At 41.0% G+C, this 21,935-nt stretch overlaps 3 protein-coding genes across 5 annotated transcripts in view; 2 read left to right on the top strand and 1 right to left on the bottom strand.

Moving 5' to 3' along the window:
• Positions 1–21,935, top strand: part of LOC135428074 (sphingomyelin phosphodiesterase) — a 116,308-nt gene that overhangs the window by 66,331 nt on the left and 28,042 nt on the right. The gene's annotated exons all lie outside the window — the stretch shown is intronic.
• nord overlaps positions 1–21,935 on the top strand; it is a 44,449-nt gene that overhangs the window by 18,603 nt on the left and 3,911 nt on the right. The window contains exons 1-4 of one of the 3 annotated variants that reach the window (XM_064681991.1): positions 8,465–8,704; positions 10,396–10,723; positions 21,344–21,429; positions 21,505–21,748. In XM_064681991.1, coding sequence (XP_064538061.1) covers positions 10,452–10,723; positions 21,344–21,429; positions 21,505–21,748 — 602 coding nt within the window. In that variant the 5' untranslated portion in view covers positions 8,465–8,704; positions 10,396–10,451. Of the gene's footprint in view, positions 1–8,464; positions 8,705–10,383; positions 10,724–21,343; positions 21,430–21,504; positions 21,749–21,935 lie in introns of those variants that run through there. The other 2 variants (XM_064681992.1, XM_064681993.1) reach the window with 2 other exon arrangements.
• Positions 16,156–19,440, bottom strand: Ir60a (Ionotropic receptor 60a). Its single transcript, XM_064682173.1, has 2 exons — positions 18,364–19,440; positions 16,156–17,878 (listed from the first exon to the last, which is right to left on the bottom strand). The coding sequence occupies exons 1-2, from the start codon at positions 19,438–19,440 to the stop codon at positions 16,682–16,684; spliced, it is 2,274 nt and encodes a 757-aa protein (XP_064538243.1). The 3' UTR covers positions 16,156–16,681.

Below are 21,935 nucleotides of genomic sequence, written 5' to 3'. Positions count from 1 at the left end.
AATCAAAACTAACCCAACTCAAAAGAGTCAACCAATTAGCTGGGACTCATGTGATAAACAGTTAGGCCAGCATTCAAAAAGAATGAAATGGAAATTGTTACTGTCCGTTTTTATAGTCATACCCTACGAGACTACAATGAGGAGTATATAGTTTGTATAGTTAGCTTGATATTTATAGCTTCTTTATGGTAAACAAATAGGTTAAATTTGTTTTAATTAGTTTTACTTTCTGCCAAGTTTGCATCATTATTAAATATTCAACTTTATTACATTGCCTATATGTTTTTATTTCGTATACTGGATTAGAGGATATTAAATTAATTTGTTTCTCTTTTAAATTTAAGTATATAGGTAATTTAGTTTTTTATTTTGTAATTTGTATGCCTTATTTTCAGACATGTCCAGGATAAGATGCTATAAATATATAACAAAATCAAATTAATTTTTTTTAAATATATTATTTTATTAATAAATATTAACATATTTTGTTGATTCAAGTATTTAATAACATTTTATGTGTAATTAATGTATAATTTTTTCACACTCTTTTCATGGTTTATATGTAGGAGCTTTTTATATACTTATATAATATAACTCTACATATAATAACACTATACATATATCGGCAAGTTCTTTGCTTGATATTATACATATGTTGTTCCATTATTGGGTAATATATTTTTATATCTCTCATTCAGCAATAACTTATAGGGTATCTTCAGATCATATGCCCATTATGTTGGAACTTCTTGTCTGCCTGCTGCTGTTGCTGTTGCTGTTGTGTGTTGTTGTTGTTTCTGGTTTGTTTATGCAGCGGACCTCCAACGTTTTCGCTTTCGATCGTGCCCGAAGCAAAAAACTGGGACTCGAACCAAAAGTGGGGCCTCTCTTTCTCATATACCGGAACCTGGACACTGGGTGTCCACGCCAGGCAACGCGTCTGGGAGCTGTGTGTGCGTGTTTTGGGCAATTCTTGCTTACTTTGTTTTGATTCCGAGGTTTTTGGGTTTTTGTGCCTGTCCAAGGCGCTCGCTTAATAACGTTATTTTCTGGTCATTGTACTTTTAATGGGCTGCGTAGCAGGCGAAGCAAATCAAACGCTGCCGTTGCCGTCGACGTTGTTGCTGTTGTTGTTGTTGCTGTTGCTGTGCTTGGCGTTGACTATTGCCATTCGGCATTGGTTTTGGCAACGGCATCGATCATCATCATCATCAGCAGCAGCGGCAGCAGCAGCAACATCATCATGAGTTGCTCATGATCGCTGTCCCTTGTTAGTTGTTGTTGCTGCTGCTGCTGTTGGTTTCGTGGCAGCAACAACTTATCGAAAACACACACAAAGTTGTGCGCCAACAACGACAACGACAACAACCACATTGAGGATGAGCATGATGAGTACAAGGATGATGATGATGATGTTGAGGATGATGATGATGGAATATGTAGGCTCTTATAAACTTGAGCTTCTGGGTGGCGACGCGTAACAGCTCTACAGCACACACACTCGTACACACACAGACACACTCACACACACACATATACAAAAGATCTTTCATCGCATGACAAGCGGCCGAAACGTTTAAACAAAAAAAAAAGGGACTTCGGCGGCGGCGTCAACAACAACAAAAAACGAATTGCCAAAAAATAAAAAAATAATACACCTAAAATTGTTGTTGGCATCACGAGAGTGTTTGTGTGTGTGTGTGTGGTATTTATTTATGCATGTAAGTTGTTGTTGCAGTTGTTATTGGGCAAAAAAATAAAAATTAAAATATGTTTGTGCAACAATAAAATTAACTAGTTGAGTTTTGATGCAAAGCGTTAATCAGGATATATTATTTGTTAAGGCAAAATATACGCTGAAAGGGCTTAAGCAAGAGGGGAAATGGGGGAAAGGGAAAGGTAGGCTAAGAGTTTAAAGTTCTAAGAATGATGGAAATTAAAATATAAATATTTATTATGTAATTTATATAAGGAGTATATATATGTAAATAAAAAACCTTTAGTCCTCGTCAGCGGCTGCGCTTCTTCACGTTTCTCCACTCTGCGAGAAAAGTCAGATTTTTATGGAATTTTACGATAGTAAATATGACAGCCAAATGTGCGTTAACACCAAAAGCCAAGGCTCTAGGAAGTGAGTTAACAATCAATATCTGGCCTGTTATGTGGCAAATGTGACTCAGGTATGCGCAAAGAGAAATATCCTGGACTTGTGTATACTATACGAGAGTTTACATATCGAATTTGTTGTGATATTGGTTTTTTTTTATGCCTAATAAAGAAAGTCCAGAAATTGTTTTTTTACCGATATTATGTAACTGCGAAAAGTTAACGACAACATATGATAAGCTTGATTGGCATTTGGTATTTGGGAATATATATTACAAATTTATTGATTCTAACTCGAACAGGCAGATGAGATGCCTTGCTTGTTTTAATGTTTGCACAAAAACAATTGTTGACCTGCCAATGTTTTTTAACCACTGTCTTGAGACTATAGCCAAGAATTGAAGTCATATTTGGATTTATTAATTGAAAATTACTTTTCGTTTTATAGTTAGTTTGCTTCGCCTAGATCAACAATAAATGAACAAGTGTGGGAAATAAAGACAAGAATATGGGTTTTATAGCAGCTGCGACAAGTGCAAGAGAGGCTTGCCAACCTTGTTTACAACGAACAGGTCTTTTTATGTTTGCATGAATGTTTACAAATGCTAATGCGTTGCGATTCGTGCAGAATCCAACACGAATATACCCTTTGTTACCCAGGCTAATTCGGCAAAAATCAATTATTCGACTCCCCTTAGAACGAATTTTGTTAAAAGCTTAAGTCAAATCACTTTATGTGTAACTCAAAAATTCCTGCACAAAAGAAGTTGCCGAAGTTTTGAATTCCACCGATGCGCCTTAAAAGTTAAAGACAAAAACAAGGAATAATTCAAATTCCTTGCTTTTGTATGTCCTTCTGTAGAAAAGCATGTTGTATTGGCTCTTATATTTTTGCAGGCAACCTACAATTAGGGCTGTTCGTTTGATTGTCCTTTTGTTGAGCTGCTCGAGAGCAGCTGCTCATTAGCATAAGTATCCTTATTCAATATCCTTTTTGCTATCACTATATCCCGTTGCGCAATTTGAATGCGAAGCTGCAGTTGCCATTGTCTGCGCTGCCTGCCCCCGGGCCAGATTCCCCTGCCCTAACGCTGCCTAATGCAACTTTTGTGTTGCGAAAAGAGCCCAAGATTTGCCGCTGCAATTTCCAGCGGAATGAATCGCTTGCCGTTGCCAATAATCCGCAGCGACAGTTGGCAAAAATGCAATTAAAAAATTTTCACTTTGTCGACTTTCTGTCCCCTTTGTGCGTGTGTAAGTCTGTGTGTGTGTGTGCGTTGGGCTCTTTCGATTTGCTTGGCATAAGTTTGACAGCGGCTGAGCCCTCCTCACTTTCGCCTCTTGCTCCAGCTAAAAAACATTCTTTCATTTAATAAAATGCGTGCCAAGTTGACAATTTTAGCCCCTCCCCTGGCATCCTGGCATCCTGGCATGCCGTGGGGCCAAGGATAAAAGCGCCCAGCAGGACGAAGCAAAAGTTTTACCCTCAATTCAACTTTGGCCATTTCTTGGCCCTGCTTTGTGCCACGCCCAGCTGTCACTCAGCCAGCAAGTGCGGCAGGCGGGCAGAGGCAGCGCCTAGTCGCGGCCAGGCAGCAACAGTTGGCTACTAGGCCCAAGCAGCGCCAGGTGTTGCATGCAGCCTTGGCGTGTGTGCAACATTTATTTGTGGCCCGGGGCGCTTTTTTGGCCAAGAAGGTGTTGTAATGTGCTAAAAACTCGAGCTGCAGCTCCGTCTCGTCGCTTGGCCTATGCGGCGTGCACTCGACTGACGATGAATGATGGATTTGCATCGCTCGATGGATGCGTGTAAACAAATAATCTAGCTACGCCTGGGAGCTGGGAGCTGAGAGCTGGCACATTCAAGCTGGAAGCTGCTAGATGCCACATGGTAGCTGGGTCCAGGGCCCAGTTCAAACGAAGCTACCGAAAACATTGTGAAGCAGTGGACCACACACACGCACCGAGTGGCAAAAACGAAACAAGAGTGCTTTGATTTTTAAGGAAAGACCCTCAGATACCCTATAATGAGCAAGCCTCTTATATAGGAGCTAATAACAGTTGATCAAACATAAGAAGGCAGAAATTAGAACATGTGAACATGCTTTTGCGATTCTGCTGTATGTAATGGATGTGATATACGAAAATAATATATCAACGATTATTTAAATAAAAATGTGTATCTTCTTTGATGGGGGCGCACAAAATTCTTCGAGTTGAAAGAATTTTCATTTTATATCTTTAAAACTCACATGTCTCTTAGATAAATGTTCTTAATTTATATTTGCAACTTCAGTAATTATAAATTGAACATTATAAGATCTTCAGTAATGCTAGATAACATATTTAAGCATAAGTATACCAAATACTATTCTGAAACTTTAATTTAATATATAATAAATCTAAGGAAAATATTAAGCTAGCTTTTCATTGAAAGTAAGAAATTCTGTTTTCTCAAAAGTGCACAGAATATTAGTATGAGGCTACAATAATTTTATCTTTTATACTTTCTTTAAAGACTAGTCGGAATGTAACCCATCATTTCATATAATATTTTGCAGCCCTCAAATCAAACTTTCTGACTCGATCTTTTCCAGTCGCTGAGTTCGAAAACTTGGGCAGGCGATCACAGTCTGACTCATAGCTAAAGAAACGCTTGCTGCTTTATAATTTTTGGCTACAGGGTATACAGAGGAAAGGCAACAACAGAGAAAAAAAAAAGAAAATATAAAAACTCGGCCAGGCTGTTGTGGCATCCTACATCGCCGTATTGATTATTGTGATCTGCCGTGTGCTTCGGCTCTGTGGGTAATTATGCAGGCAAGCTGGAGCATAGAGAGAGACAGATAGTGAGAGAGAGAGAGAGAGAGAGAGGGAGAGCTGGGTGAGGGAGAGAGCAGCGCATAGGGGGGCGCGGCTGTCATTTATTTTAAACGATTCTTTTACACATGTCGGCCGCTGTCGCCGCTGCAGCCACCAGTCAGCAGTCGCTGCCAACGCTGCCGCCGCTGCCGCTCCAGTCGTTGACGTTGGCATGCCAATCATTTCGCGTTGATGAAGTGCGAGTGTGAGGCAAAAATGTTGTACCAATAACTTGGATGCAACCAAAAAGAGAAGCAGCAGCAGCCGCAGCAGGAAAAGGAGTAACAGGAGCAGCAGCAGGCGCTAAAGATGAAGGAGTCGGAGCAGTACAGGCAGGAGTAGGAAGATCAAGCTGGAATAGTAGGAGGATATGCAGAATCTGAAGCAGGCGCTGAAGATGAAGCTGGGCCAGGAGCAGGATTTGGAGGACGTAAATTGGAAGGCAGGAGTCGGAGCAGTAGAAGCTGGAGCAGGCGCTGCAGATGCTCTGAGGATCGAACTCGGAGTTGGTTGTACCTTGAATACATTTGCAATACAATTTGATCAATTGCAATTGCTAGGTAAATGCGATTATATACCATATATTTGAATACAATTTGCTATGAATCATTTTTCATTCACTTATTCATCCGTGACTCTTGGTTAATCCCACACGCATTGAGTGCCACCCAATCGAATAGCCATCAATTTTTACAATATTCCCATCGTTAAACTGAGCAGCCGCAAAAAAAATACTCATACACACACGCATACACGCTCGCACACTCACTCACTCATTCAGTCAGTCAGTCAGGCACTCGTTCCACCTTTTTGTCAATAATTAATTTGTTGAAAAATGCAACGCAACGCCGCTTGGGCCACCACCAGAGCCAAAGTCGAGGCTGACAGGCGGAGCAGCGCCTTGCATTATGCATCAGCCTGGCCTGGCGCTGGGACCCTAGCGCTGGGACCTGGGACAGTTGGGCACTGCCTATCCATTCTGCGTGGCCCTTGAGTTATGCGCTTTAGGGGCGCCTTCAAGGTTGCCCCCGTGCGTCCGCTTCATCAATGTTGGCCCTGTCGTCAACTGTTGCTGTGGATGCTGCTGCTGCTGCTGGTCCGTTCCGTGTCTGGTTGCCTCTGATTAAGTCACTTACATTTTCGCTGCTTTTCTAACTAATTTGCTGTTAATTTGCCGCTACGAGCTGCAGCCAGTCCCCAAAAAAGTTCATTTCCTGCCCGCCGCAGCGCATACGCAACAGCTTTTTGTCGTTGTCAGAATTCCGGGAAAACCCCACAGCGGCAACAGGGAAAAGTAAATTGCACAGCCAGCTTGGCCCGTCAGACAGACCGACTCGCGTCTAAGTCAACGTCAGCGTTCTGTAAGAACGTAAATACAAAATTACATAAAGTATTTATTATAATAATACAAGCAAATATGCGACTTATGAATATACGCAATTAAGTTGTAAGAATTTACACCCAAATCAAAAGCCAGCACATAAATACTCTTACAAAAATATCTATTAACTTAAACAGTATTTAAATCAATTCATTACTGTGATTTTTGGAATATAATGTAATAATATTTATTTAATATTTATATTGAAATCTTAGTTGGAATAATATTTGTACTAAGCATACCAAATATCTATAAGGTGAATATTCCCAATATGTATATTAAAATTAGTATGATTTAAACCTATTTCAAGACTGTATTAAACCTTTTGGGCTCAATTTAAAGCCATATTAGTCTTATTTTATGGTGGAAATGCGGATAATTACGATTGGTGGTCTTATTCAATACAATTGCGTTCTTAAATTCAGGCTAACTAGGCTGAAAAATGTAACAAAAGAAGCTAGATTCAAGATTTTTATGTATAGAAAGTCATACTTGAAATAAGAATTTCATACTTAAATCAAGTATTACCGGTCTTATCGTACTTTTATGATCGGTTCTACTTGATTCAAGTACGTAATTCTTGATTTTTTCTCTCTGTGTACTAAAAATTTAAATCCTTTCATTTTTATTATTAATAAATCGGGGTTATTCCCAATCCTCACTATGCTATACACATTATATTTGAAAATTGCTACATTCAATACTTTTAGTTAATTTAAGATTATTTATTAATTTTTAATAAAACGCCCTTCGTTCTAGAATTTGGATTCATAATCTCAGAACTTGCCAGGTTTTGACTGTGAAGCGTCTTTATTTGATTTGTAATTTACAAATGTCCTAAACAAAGAGGCGAATAATTTGCATTCTTATATTTTGTCTTCATAGGAAATTTGAATAGGGTTCATAATATTCACATTATTCTTATTTTCTTTTGTGTCGAACTCTCAGAAGAGTCAACTGCTAATCCGTTTAAATTAATAAATTTTGCAAACCCCAAAAAAACCCCATTCTATGCTTAGACTTTTTCCAACACTTTTGTTACAAGTTATGCTAAAAGTAACCTTGTGCAAGCCCCAAACAATGTCTAATATTTCTATTGGAGGGCGGCTCGAACCGAATGGAACGGTCACAGTACACTGTAATTGTCCCCAGTGGTTGTATGTAAAAGAGCTGCAATAAACTGAAATCCGAAAAACACATGTACTTAAATCGTAGCCATCAGCAAAAAACACAAACCGCGGGCCCTGTGAAAATTTCACAATGGTTGAAACATGTTCGTCGGCGGGTGCTTGACAAGAAGGGTGTGGAATGGGGCGGGTGCTAGATGAAACCGAGACAGCGACATGGACACGGACGTCGAAGGCGACTCAAACTGTGAGTGCATTGAGACCGGAGTCCAGAGGCCGTGTCTAGCAACAGGCGTGGAGCCGGCAGCGGCTCAGCGGCTGCACTCGGTATCTGAGCCAGCATCTGAATCAAATGTTTGTCTTCCGTGTTTTTTTTTTTTGTTTTTTTCTTGGTTGCCTCTCGGATTACATATGTATGCCGCGAAGCTGGAGCAGTTGCGGCTGAGTGGCGCTCGGTATTTTTTGTTTTGTTTTTAATTTATTTTTTATGTATATTTTGCATTGAAAGTCACGTGCCGTGCATAAAACAAACGCATTTAATGTTTCACTTGTTGTTGCTGCTTTCAATGAAAATGAAATTCAAAAATCGAAAATGTTGGCGTTACAAACCAGCAGCAAGAGGGTAGGCAAAGGGCATGCTGTGTGGGGTTGCAGGGGGAAAAAGGCAAAGAATGAGTCGAAGCTGGCAGCCTCATCAATGGGGCAGCCCCGAAGCAGGCACATTAATTAAGGCAAAGAAAAAAGCATAAGAAGCTATATATAAACATATACACACACATACTCACACAAATACGTACGTACGTGCACGCCTGTGTGCCTGCTGGCAGCGCAGCTACCAGTTCGGCTAACATCTTCGTGCTTTGGGACGGCATCTTCGTCAATGCGGCCCGCAGTCGCTGCGCGCTGCTGCTAGCTGCGACGCTGCTGCTGACGGTGCAGCCAGCGCCAGTTGTGCTCGGGTTTTCGTTTGCTTTGCGCACGACTCTCATTTTGTGTTTGCTCGTCAAGGCAGACGGAAGCAGCAGCTTTAGCTTCCGAATTACGCGCGTGCCTGTGTTTTCAACTGCGCCAGTGTGCGTGTGTGTGTGTGTGTGCGTAGCAAAAGCAGAAGCAAAGCTTCGCAATACCGTGTGCAAATACAAATACCGCTAGCTAACGGTACAAACAAAACACAGTGAAAGACAAACGATGCGCGCTCAAAAAATTGCCAACACCAAAGTGTAGTAAAGTGAGTGTACGTGTGCGTGTGTGTGCGCGTGTTATAGGTCTGTGAGTTTATGGGAGGCGTGTGTCGTTAATTGCTCAGCACAGCGACAACAGGTGGCAACCCCTGCCTGTTGTGCCAGCCCCCGTCCCTTTTTGATAGCGTTGCCCAATTGCTGCGGCGCACGCAAATTCGCAGAACTTTAATTGCCCGCAAAAAAAGAATACAAATCAAAAAAAAAGGAAATACAAAAAATAAATAGAAAGCGCTTGTGTAGGGGGCGTGTGGCCCGCAATTAGCAAATCTAACAGTTCCAAGAATCGATTCACTGCAGCCCAAAATTAATTGGCTGCAAAAGCAAAGAGAAAAGGAAACCCAACACACACACACACACTTAAAAAGCCGCCGCACTGCGCTGCCAAAAATAATTTCTTTTTGCCGATATTCCAGTCCGCTTGAAGAAGTTGTCACAGGCGAAGGCAGCGGCAGCGGCGACGTGTGTCAAAGGTTTGACAGGCCTTAATTGTCGCAAGAAGAAGCATCAGCAGCATTAGGGGTTGGGGTTGTGGGGATGACAAGCTCTGATGTGGGGTCGCAAATCTGCCGAAGTGGCCAAGCAGAAGAGTTAAGGCATCTGGAAAAAAAACAATTGCCGGGGGTTAAGCTGAGTCAAATTAAATGATTTATAGCTAGAAACGGAGTTGTTTTGGGGTAATCCTAGATTAAAGGGATATTTCAAGCTAAGTAGATTGGATTATATGAGGCAGTAATGTGAAAAAAAACATATAAAAGGGCATTTATTTTTTATATTTGAGATTAAATTTGTTTTTTTTTTGTGATATCTGCTGTAAATAGGGTTTATACGTCTTGTCAGAGGTAATGCGCTTTAATAATGAAATAAATGGAGATTTCTTTTCCGTTATTTTTATCCAGAGGAAAAACTTTTCCCACTTTCGTCAATTTGTGACTTCGCACAACACTTTCCCAAGTTTAAATTAGGTCTTTTTGCAGATTTTAAGTAAGGATTACCGAGAGAAAACTTGAAGTGAACATAGGAACTTTTAATATAACCTTATAAATATCTTTATTTATATATGCAAACATGAAAAGGTAATTAAATCTTCAGTTTGCTCCGTCAAAAAAAGTCGGCCGGTAATCTGACGCAGGTGGGAAACAGGTGTTTCCCAAGCAATTACCAACATATATGATATGATATAATATAAAACTGCAGCCGTCATCAAATTATCATATTGATAGAGCATACCTCGAGATATTTTTAACTACAAAAGTTATTTTCTAGCAAATTCTCTAAATTAATTAAATGGCATAAGAAAGAACTGCGAGATCTGTAAAATTGTTTAGGCCTGCTAAAAAGATCCCGTATTAAATAAAACGCAAAGAAGAGAGGAAATTAATTTTATATATTTTTTTGATGGGAGTAAATAAATAATATAAATGCCATAAACATTTTGTTATTATACTTACATTACATTTTATAATAAAATTATAACTTATAATAAAATTAGAATTTTATTTATTTAATTGTTTGCCCAACTACTATTTTCTGCTTTTTTTTTTTAATCTACGAGCTCAAAGAACAAGCACACACACACACCCAAAGACCAGAACTCACCTGGGCTCGAACCAAAACTGAGCTGAAAATCACAGTTAAATCTAAAATTAACCAACAAATCCAATTCAAGTCATTTGCATAGCGTAAACGGACAATAAACTAAATAGCTAAATAAACGAATAACAAGGAGAGCATAAAATGCCAGGACCTGTGCTCCTGCGGCTGCTGCTGCTCTTTCTACTGCAGTCCCTCACGCATTTGCAGGCAGAGATTGCGCACACGCCATTGGCCAGCAATCGGATCAGCCTGGAGCTGGAGCCGGAGCCAGACTCAGAGGAGACTCATGTGCTGCCCGCCAGCTGCCCACAGCGATTGGCATATGAGAAAATGCTGAACAGCATCGATGATGTCGAGGATCTGTATGTGGATGTGCCCGTGCACATTGCACTCGAGCAGCGCCAGAAGAAGCGGTAAGTCAACAATCTGTCTAAGACCTGTACAAATCCAATTTCCAATCCCCAAGTATTCGCGTAATTTGAGTAATGCGCCTAAGTGCGCTGGCGACGCCGCCTGTCACACAAATCAAATTATGACCAAACAATAACAAAATGCGGCAGCGGCAGGACGAAGATGCCATAAGCGTCGGGGCTAGGGCAAACGCAGTGCGGGGGCAGTGGAGGGGTAGCAAAAAGAAACCAACAAAAATAATTTATAACCACGACGTGTGGCTGGCCAAACAAAAACCAGCGCCAGATTTTTACAGTTGCCATAAATATGAGCTGTGTGTGTGCATGTGGTGTGTGTGTGGTGTGTGTGTGGTGTGTGTGTTGTGTGTGTGTTGTGCTTCTTCATCTGCTTATGCTTGTTCGCCTAAGTAGTGTGCGTGAGCTGTGTATGTGTGTGTGTGTGAGTGTTTGTGTTTTTGCTAGGCCCACAGCTGCGGCCGCGTTGCACGTGGCGTATGAGCAACTTTTTTCATGTTTTCTTTTCGGTTTTTTGTTTGTTTCTTTATTTTTTTTTTTTTTTGTGTGCGCTCGTTTGGGCCTGGGTCAAGAAAAGCTGTCACGTTTTCGCTTAGCGCGCGGGCCTGGCAGGCATTTTGTCTTCTCGATTTGTATACTCTTGCCGTGCCGTTGGGCGTATTAGCATAATCAGGCAGTTTGTACGCATCATGGAGACAAATCGAAGCGCTCAAGTGTAATTTTGGCTATTTTTGTTTGACTTGGAAAAGAGCTTCATTGGAAGGATAACATTTTGATGCTCGTGTATTGTTTGCTTTATTTTGATGGCATAATTGAAAAATCTGTGGAAAGAATATACGAAAAAGAAAAACTAATTTCGAGTTTAAAGTTAAAAAATGTAACTATGTAGAGGTTTTATATAAGCGCAGCTTTGCAAATTTCTCTCTTTTTTTATAAACTCATTCACATTAGTTTTGTCATTGGGAATTCACGTCACACGATCATGTATATGGATTATGTTCTACACAAAATGGGTAATAATATATTATGTATAAAAAATTAGCCACAGTAATAAGTATTAATATTAATAAATAATATTTCAAAAAAGTGTGTTAATGGCAAATTGTTTGCATATTTTTTATTGATCCAATGTGTTTGAATACAAAAAATGCTCCTACGAAATTGTTTGATGTTTTCTTTGAGACATATCAGATATTGGATGTCTTTATATAGCAAATCGAATTTTATATTCTTATATATATTATATATATATTATTTATTTGACATTTTATTTTATCTCTTGACAACAGGCACAATATTTGATTGTTTTTCATTTTTTGGTGTAGTAAGAAATTACGGAGTTAGTTTTTGCTACCAATTTTTACCTACAAATCAATCAAAATAATGAACTTTCGATAAATGTTATATCAATCATGTTTTTAAAATATTGTAAGAAACCCGTCGCCTTTCTGTAACCAACGACAAAAGGGATATCTCACCGTTCAATAAATAAGTGAAAACAAATATTTGGATAGGGATTTCTTTCATTTTTTTTTATTTCCAAGCCCCAAATACTACTGAAAGTCATGACAAACATTTCGAAGACCGACTCTTGGCATATTCAATCTCCGATTTCCAAGAGCTTTGCATACTGTGAAGCTTATATTTCTTGAAATCCACCTATTTTTGGTTGCTAGGCACAATGGCTTAGCTTAGAGCTAAAATGTAAATTAAATTTTATAGTTATTAACCATAACTTTCACAAATGGTTCTAAAAATAAACTCGAGCAATTGTGAGTTGTTTAAAGATCTCAGTGAAGCGAGCAACTGTAGCTAAACGCATATCAAATTCGATATGCCGCCCGTTGAGTTTTCTTGTTCAAATTTTGTTTTACTTATTTGTTTTTTTTTTTCAAACATTTCTGTCTTTTATTTCGCCAAAGAACGTGCGAACCTTTTAAGTTATTTGTCTTGCCAGTTTTTTCTTTTTTTTTCCATAGTTTTTTTTTTAATATTTGTTGGAATGGTGCTTGGCTCTTGGCGCTTGTGGAGGCTGCTCTCATATAACTTTGATCATTTCTGGCATAGAATGTCAAACATTCAAATTAATGTTGTGCTCGTTGTCGCTGCTCTATGTGAGCTTACTTTTGGTTTTATTGTCGCGCGACCAGCGACCAGTGGCAGCTGGCCACTGGCCACAGTGAAGCGCTCCGATTGCGGTGCATCAAGTGCTGGCTCCAGTGTCGCCTCCGCGGTGTACGTGATGACCAGCTCGTGTTGCCCCCCGAAGCGTGTGAAAAGGAGCGGAAATTTGTGCGCTGAATTTATAGTGCATGCAGTCATTAAGAGTTTTGCTAGAATTAAGCGATCTGCATTCGGCAGTCTCTATAAGGATGGGACGGGACAGGATCTGGCTCCTGTGCAAGGCGCAATCAAGCCACAAGTCCAGTTTGCTTGTTAATATTTTTGCGCAAACAAATCATAAATATTAATTTTACGACTTAATTCGACGGCCCCTTCCCCACCCCACAAACAAACACAAACATACACAGACACACACAGACACTGCTCGCTGCGACTCCAAAACTCGAACTGGAACTGGGACTGGGCCACGCGGACTCGCTGCGCTCTAGTGACCACCTGTAGCACATACGCATATTGCCAATGGCCCGAAAATCAAAACAAACTACAAAACAACAAATTGTTGTTAATGTGTTGCTGTTGTTGTTGCTGTTGCATTTTTATGTGCGCCGCAGGCTCAAGCGTTGTAAACAACTTTTATAGCCAACCCCTCCCCAGCTACGGCATCAGCCCCTTGCACACTTTATGGCGTGAAACTATTTATTTGTAAGCGTATCAAAGAAGCTACAATAAAACGGCAACAGCAACAGCAACAACAACAACAAGTGACTAGTAAAAATTGTTTTGACCATAAAAATGCGCTGCATAATTTTTGCCTGAAACTGCGCAGACCTTCAGCGGGCAGCGTTGACGACTTTTTCGCCTTGCCTCAAATAAACGTATAGTGTGTGTATTTTTAGATCAAGACATGTCGCTGCATCTGTGGCTGCATGTGCAACTGCAACTGCAACTGCCGCTGCAACTGCCGCGGCAACTGCAGCTGCGTCACAGTCACAGACACTTGGGCGTCGCGGCCGGCGAGACAGAGAGCTACCCAGTCGCTTAGTCAGCCCATCAGACGCTGCTCAAACGCCATAGTTCAATAGTCTAAAATTTCACCAAAAAGCAAATCAACACACACTCGCACACACACACACACACACCCAGTCACTAAGTGCGCGTTGTGCCCATTCTGTGAGTGCTCTGTGAGTAATCAAGTAAATGTGAATGTGAATGCGTATGTTTATTCAAAGTTCGGACGCTGTGCATAGTTTGAATCATTCACACGCAGCCGAAACGTGACAACTGTTGCTGACAGCAAGTGCTAAGAATAATTAACATAATTTAAATTCTTATAGTTTCATAATTTCTTTATCTTATACATTTGAAATACTTTTGATCTATATAGAATCTAAGTATTTACCAAAATCGAGTGATTGCAGCTCTTGTGGTTTCCGAGTTCAATGAGTTCATAAGACGAATATAGCAGGCATACACAAAAAGTAATGTGTATTATAGACAATAATTAATTATGGGTTTTCAAAAGGGATCATTTGTCGGTTGCATAAATCTTTTTAGCTAACAGTAGGACGGGCTCTACACAAAAATTCTCACTCGCAATGTGGGAGGTTGGCTGCAAAATGTGTTAAATAATTTGCTGTTTTTATTTTATTTTGTTTTTTAGCTCATGCCTGCTGCATGATAAGATATGCTCTTTTCAGATAATTCATTATCTTTATAGAAAATTCCGATCTTAGATTTTCCTTAACATTTCGTATTAAAAGAAGAAAAAAATAAGAGAATAAAATCTGCTTTTATTATCTCTATATATTAAACTGTTTGTCCTGATTGACTGACTGACTTATTGGTGATCAACGCACAGCCCAAACCGTAAGAGCTAGGAAGCTAAAATTTTCACTGTAGCTACCTTATGTGATGTAGGTGCACGTTAAGACGGAGTTTCGGGAAATTCCACCCGCAAGTGTGGATAAATCGTGAAAAACGTTTGTATGTAACTTTTTTGTTTACCATCCGATCGGCCTCAAACTTATTTTCAAAGATCTTTGTTCAAATTCATTTGAGGGGTGTTTCACACTTTTAGGAAAATCCGTTCCTCCTTGGTGGAAATGGAGGTCAAAGATTTGGTGGGTGACGTTTCGCGCTCAAATTCATTTCCAGAGATCTATAAGAAAAATCATTTGATACGTGTTTCACACTTTTCGCAGAATTCAAACTTCGTCGGGGGGAATGCGATTTAAAAATTTTTTGGGCGAAGTTTTAAGTTGTGTTCGATTTGCTTCAAACTTATTTTTAATCCTCTACATACGAACTTAATAAATACGTATTTTAGCGATTTGAGAAATTCCACCCGTAACAGTGGTAAATTGGCGGTAAACGGTTTTATGAAACTTTTTGTTTACCATCCGATCGGCCCCAAACTTATTTTCAAAGATCTTTGTTCATTTAAGGGGTGTTTCACACTTTTCGAAAAATCCGTTCCTCCTTCGTGGAAATGGAGGTCAAAGATTTGGTGGGTGACGTTTCGCGCTCTAATTCGTTTCCAAAGATCTATAAGAAAAATCATTTGAGACGTGTTTCACACTTTTCGCAGAATCCAAACTTTTTCGGTTTAAATTGTGTCCGATTTGCTTTAAACTTATTTTCAGAGCTCCACAAAAGAATGTAATGAATACGTGTTTCAGCGATTTGGGAAATTCAACTCGTAACAGTGGTAAATTGGCGGAAAACGTTTGTATGAAAGTTATGTGTTTACAGTCCGATCAGTTTCAAAATCATTTCAAATTTTTTTGAGAACATTGATTTTATAACATACGTGCCACGGGCAAGGCCGGGTTATACCCGCTAGTTCTGTAATATTTTAAGACTAAAAGAGAGTGTTGGAAAATATATTAGGCAGATAAATAGGATTCTTTTGATTAGTTTAGTATATAAGTTGAAAGGAACTTAAAGAAATGTGGTAAAAAACAATATATAGATAACTTTTCAAAGCTAATCCAATTTCGGAATAGAAATATTCTTTTCCTAAAAAAAAATCTGCAAACAAAGAATTTTCCTGCCCCAAGTTATACTCTGATTACTGCTTGATGTTGCGTAAAGCTATTTAATTTATTTTTGGTCCGTCTCTGCGGGATTTCTAATCTGTTTGAGTTCGATTTTAAAATCGTTACTTTTTGGACAAAAAAACATTGAAGTGCCAAAGTTGTAAGCGCAAAGTTTTGGGATTTTTTGTATTTTTTATTTGCAATATTTTACAAACTTTATTTAGATACTTAGTTTCGCAGCGCTAAGAGTGGGTAAATATGCTACTTATAACAATATTATCAGCGACAGTTGACGCTGGGGAGATTTTCTCTGCCAGAACTTCAAATCTCTTGCGTAGCTGTGCAGGAAAAGCAGTTCATTCAAAGCTGATTGTCAATTTGTGCAAGGCAGCAGAGTTCTTGAAGCAGGCGGCCGGGAGCAGGGAGCAGGGTGCAGACCGGAGACCAACAGACCAACTGACTGCCTGTGTGCCTGCCTGCCTGACTGTCTGCTTGTTTTTCATGCCGTCGCTTTTGATAGTTGCAAAAATAGAATTTTGTCGCTGATTTTAAGTATTTCGCGTGAAAACTACAACTACCAGACGAGACCAGACAGAAGCCAAGGAAGACAACAACAAGACAGCAAAGACAACGACGACCCCAAGAGGCACAGCCACATTGACGTCGTCGTCGACGTCGTCGCCGTCGCCGTTGTCGCTGCCTTCCCTCAATTGCAAATTTATGTGAATTGAGTCAATTTTTATGGTTTAGCTAGTTGGTTTGTTTGTCTGGCTGTGGCGGCTACTTACAGGACTTTGCGTCGCTTAACTGGAGTAAAACGCACCACCGGAGCCACCGCCCGTTGTACTTGCTGCCGCTCCCTATGCCACTTGCCGCTACCCCGTCGCCGTACCCGTTGCCGCCGGCGTCGACGCTGCCTGCGTCTATGGCTGCGATAGCCGCAGAGCAGCTCGCCCAGAAATGTCAGCGAGGCGCTGCATATGCCCACAATTAGTATGCCAAATGGTCCCTTCAGGTGCTCCGTGGTCAGCACAATGACGGTGGCTGCGAACTCCGGCCGCATCTTGGCAATGCGATTCAAGTATGTGTTATTATAGCGAAAATCCGAGTCGATCTTCTGTATGATGCCCACATCGCGCATATAGCGAATTATCATGTTCATCTCGTAAAGGAATGGAAAGCCCGCCTTCATAATCAGCTGCATGGGGCTGGTGAAGACGTTCTGGGGAAAGGCATATATGTCATCGGCATGGAGATTCTGCATTATATACATGCGGCTGCTCAGTATGCAGCGCATGCCCAGCTCCACCTCCTTCAGATTCTCCGTGCGTGGCCTGAACGATGTCGTTGAATTGTAGGCCTTGAATATCCACAGATCATCCTCATTCTCGAACCAATCGCGACACTCCTCCTCGCCGCCAAAGGGTATGCCCGCCGCGACCACTTCCTGCAGCTCGTCCAGCTGATGCAAATAGCCCGGATCCTGGAATGTGGCTATCATCTTGGATGTGTACACAGCCACCACATTGATCCCGTACAGCGCCAGCATCATGAAGAATATGCGCGTCGCCTCGCAAATGGGTCGCTCCTGTACAGCGGTGGATATGGACACCGCCAGCGCATTAATTCCAGTTAGGCTGAGCTGTTGGTAATACTGTGGCTCCGGCAGCAGCGTGACCAGCGCGTACCAGAAGAGCCAGCTCAGCACGAGCGTCAGCAGGAAACACATCCAGGTGAACGGCTCGAAAATGCCTACCATTGCCTGCCATGCTGGACGACGATCTGCCAGTTTTGTGTACCAGGTGTGCGCGTCCTGCAGGTAGCAATCGGATCCCCAGAATATGCCCTCAACCTCGTTGTCCGGATAAAAGCCGCCCATGATAAAGTCGCACTCGCCATTCTCCAATTTGCCCAGCAGACCGTTCCATTTGCCATTTTCATCCAATTCGCCTCGCGTGTCTCGCGAGCAGGTTTGATTTATCTGTGAAAAGAGTTTGTTAATTGGGGAAAAAAACATGCATGGGATTTGAAACAGAATTGATTATTTTTGTAAACATTTTGTTTTGATTAATTTTGATATTTCGTAGAAGCCATTTTCAATTTTGAAGAAATTTGTATATTTCGAAAATTTATTTTTAATTAATTGCTGAGGTTTTCTTAGATTCCTTAGCGAATAATTTAAATTAAATTAAGAAATATTTATCTATATTTATTTATATTTAAACTTCATCTATGTCCCTAGACTCTCATTAGTTTTTTATTTAGATTTCGTATTGCCAACTTTGTTCACAAAAAAGTTGCCATAAAAATCCTCTAATCTATTTGAAAGGATATTAATAAGAGAAGCTGACAACCCAAAATTGAATGTGGATTATCTTATAGATCTTAATTTTAAGCTTAGGAGCCGCTACCAACCGATAAAAGTGTGCTCTGTAGTTATAAAATAGTAAATAATTGGATACCCACCGTAAACTGTAAGCGACTGCGCATAAATCCCAATATGCGCATCTCGATGCCCACAATGCAGTCCTCCTCGACGAAGGGCGCCGCAATGGAGGCGCACACGTAGAAAGTGCAGTTTCTCGGGCTAAAGCCGCTGATGTAATCCGACATGGCGACGTGAACGGCATGTGGCGTGGGATAGAGCTGACCATCGTAGCACTGGCCCACGCTCTGGACGCTGAGCACGCGACAGTCAACGTTGCTGTAGTAGTCGTTGACCAGCAGGTTGTAGTCCGTGGAGGAGTTGGCAAATATGAGCGCCACACGATGCACGTAGAAGTTGCTCATGAGATCGCTGAAGATCTTCGAAGCGACCGTCCAGGGCCTGTCACGCATCTGGGCATTGTGGAAGAGCACCAGAAAGCGGGCGCCCGGATTCCAGGAGCGGCTCTGGCTAACATAGCGGGCCATGAGCTTGTGCAGACTCTCGACGCTGTCCACGACAATCACATAGTTATCCGCCAGCAGCAGCTCCCCAAAGGCCTTCGATCTGTTCTGATGATCCGAGATGCCGCGCAGCTGAAAGAACTCGCGGCCCGGTGGCGCATTCGGATCGCTGATAGCCTCATTGATGCGCTTACTGAAGCCCTGCTGTATCAGTGCTGCGGGCAGGGACATGTTGAAGACATTGGTCAGCATCAGATTGTAGGAGCGCGTGAAACGCTCCAACGGATTGCGATAGAAGAAGATCTGCGCAAAGCTGTCCAGACAGTCGACGCCCACCTGCCAAGTGTGCGGGCCCACATCTTTCGCGGGCAGCATATAGATAACCATATTGGCTGACTCATTCGACGGATTTACTATGCCCAAACCACCAATTGGCAGCCGCAGCAGAAGCAGCAGCAGCACCAGCACCAGCAGCGCCATTCGCCTTTCCAATTCCAGTAAATTTGGCCACATTTTCCGTGCACGTTTGACTGAACGATGGTCAAGCAACTGAGCCAACTCCTCGCATGGCGGCTTGTTTGTTGTGGGCTGACGGCCAAACGGCCGACCAGCGGCTGTTTCTGCGTTCTTGTGCACCCTACAATGCCACGGCATTTCGACAGCTTTCATGCTCTGGGCAGCTGTGCAAGATATGGGAGAGCAAGGAAGGCCGAAAAGTGTGCGCTTATCCATATTCGGTTGATGTTCTTTTTCTGGATGTTTAAAATAGCTTACAAATAAAACTAAACTTTTTTTTTAACTTTACAATATTACGTCTTCTCAGGAGGTCGAACCGTAAACATCATGTTGAGTGCTATGAAACATTTGTATTTAATATTATTTATATTTCATATTAATTACATTCGAACAAATTGACCTTAAGATACATTTTAAATTATAGAAAATTTGTGAAAACAATCTTTCGGATTTTGTGTAAAATATTTTATTTTATTACAATTTTTTTATTTTTTAATGCGCAACTTGGAGAAATATTTAAAAACAACATAAGGATATTTTTTTTTTTTAATAAAATAGAAACAAAATATTGATTACGCAATTATAAAAAAAAAGAGTACTTAATATAATTTCCACAACTTATAAGAAAATTGAAGAAAGAATCTTTTGAATTCTTTGTAAAATATTTTTTTTTATAAAATAGTAACTGTGGAATAAGAATTTGAAATGGTGAAAAATAAGAAATCGAATAGGTGAAATGTGATACAGCACATAATTAAGCTACTAATAATATTTAAATTTATATTTTAATTAAAAATCCTTTCAAATATTTTATTGTCCACAAAAATGAAAAGAAATCAGCCCCAATTATACATAATTATACGTCCGATCGGAAACTAGGAAAGATAATAAACATATTTTTGCATAAATATGTTATACATTATACAATTAGACTTGGCTGTAACCAAAACCAATTTATGTGTATAAACATGTTTAATGATCTTAATGATTGGCATTTTTAAGTCACTAATTCGTATAGTTTGAGTTGGATTTCATAGCAAAACATATATTTTTTAAAAATTGGAAATTTTAATTGCAAAATTAAATTAAATTGATTTGAGTATATATTTCGAGTAGCGCATTCACGAGCCGAGTAACCGTCAGAGGGTTCATATTTCGCACATGATGTTTGCCTTTATATAATTGACTGCTGTCATCGGCTGGCAGCAACAATAACAACAACAGCAATAATTGTAATAACAACAACACAAAAAGCTTGCAACTGCGACTGCAACATGCGAGGCTTAAATTAAAGCAAATATTTGTGCAGTCGCTGCGGCGCCATCTGAAAATGGCCGCCAACAATGGAGTGCATTAAAACACTCCATCAAACAGTTGGAAGCCTTTTGGCGTTGCGGCCAAATAGACATACATATGTAGCTGCTGCGGGGGTGCTGCCCACAGGGTGGCTAAGAGGAGGGAGGGGAGGGAGCTGTGTATGTGTGTGTATTGGCAAATGGCGTTGGCCGGAAGTAGCCGGTCATAAAACTTGAGATGACCGGCCATAAGCCAAGTCAATGAGTCACTTTACTGCAATGGCGCTGCCGGCGCATCCTGTTGCCAGCACACACACACACACATACATTTGGGTATATGTCTGTCTGTGTGGGTGTATACTAACTGTAGCACATTTGTCTTGGCCTTTTGTCATTAGAAAAATTGCTCATAAATTTCGCATTTAATTACAAAACAAAACTTTTTGGCTCGTCCCTTGGCCACTGTGAAACTATATATAAAAACCAGTTCTGCTCTTGGACTCAATCATCGACTGCAACATTGTTGCAGCGCCAGCTGCCAAAGGCGCTGACTCACTCGCTGCCCCCTTCCCCTCTTCCCCATCCGCCTAGTTCGCTCGCTCGGACACAGGCGAAACAAATTGCGTGTGATAATTTAGTGTCATGATTTTTGACAAAGGGCGTCAACAGCTCACTTACTCCGCCCCAACTCTGACCCCCGCACCGCACCAGTCCACTTTACTGAGTCGTTTTGTCTCCCTTTTCAGATTTGTACTGAAATTAAACAACTCAACGCCGCTGATGATTCTGTTCTCAATGCCCGTGGCACGTAAGATTTACTACAATCAGACAGGTAAGTTGCTCCAGCCGCCCAGTTGCCGCCCCTCTTCTACATGCCGCTCATTCCCCTTGTCATTGCCATCCACAGCGAGCCTGCTGCGTTTGCCCGCGCGGGCAAAGGGCCCCGCCACGGACAGACTGGTCCTGCCTTGCGCCCTGCGCGGCCAATACGATCTGTTTGTGCGGGCACGTCAAGGCGGCGCTCTCAAACTGGAGGCTCAGGCCAAGCATCCGGATCAGTCATGGCCCGTGCTCAATCATACACATCGCATCGCTATCCGCACCCAGAATCGTGTGCGCAAGCGTCAGCTGATTGTCAAATGGGAGCGTAGGTGAGTTAATTCATAGGACATAGGACGTATACTCCTGCAGGTAAGTTCCTTAAGGTATTCCGAAAACACAGATGTTATTAGGGGCAGAGAAAGTTCTTTGGAGAAAACATGGTGCAAGCTTTTTATGCATAATACACGAAAAGAGTTCTCCATATCGTAATGTCTGTGCATGCAGGTAGAAATAAAG

The sequence above is a fragment of the Drosophila montana genome, unplaced genomic scaffold, assembly GCF_035044405.1.
Source record: "Drosophila montana isolate Dmon_TW-CO22-7 unplaced genomic scaffold, ASM3504440v1 contig_2438_1, whole genome shotgun sequence".
Classification (NCBI taxonomy): domain Eukaryota; kingdom Metazoa; phylum Arthropoda; class Insecta; order Diptera; family Drosophilidae; genus Drosophila; species Drosophila montana.
The sequence above is the reverse complement of the archived record's forward strand: the minus strand, read 5'-3'. Positions and strand labels throughout refer to the sequence as shown.

Coding starts and splice junctions, on each gene's coding strand:
- Ir60a (XM_064682173.1), bottom strand. CDS start 19,440: ATGCCGTGGCATTGTAGGGTGCACAAGAACGCAGAAACAGCCGCTGGT. Junction 17,879..18,363: donor GCAGTCGCTTACAGTTTACG/GTGGGTATCCAA, acceptor CTCTTTTCACAG/ATAAATCAAACCTGCTCGCG.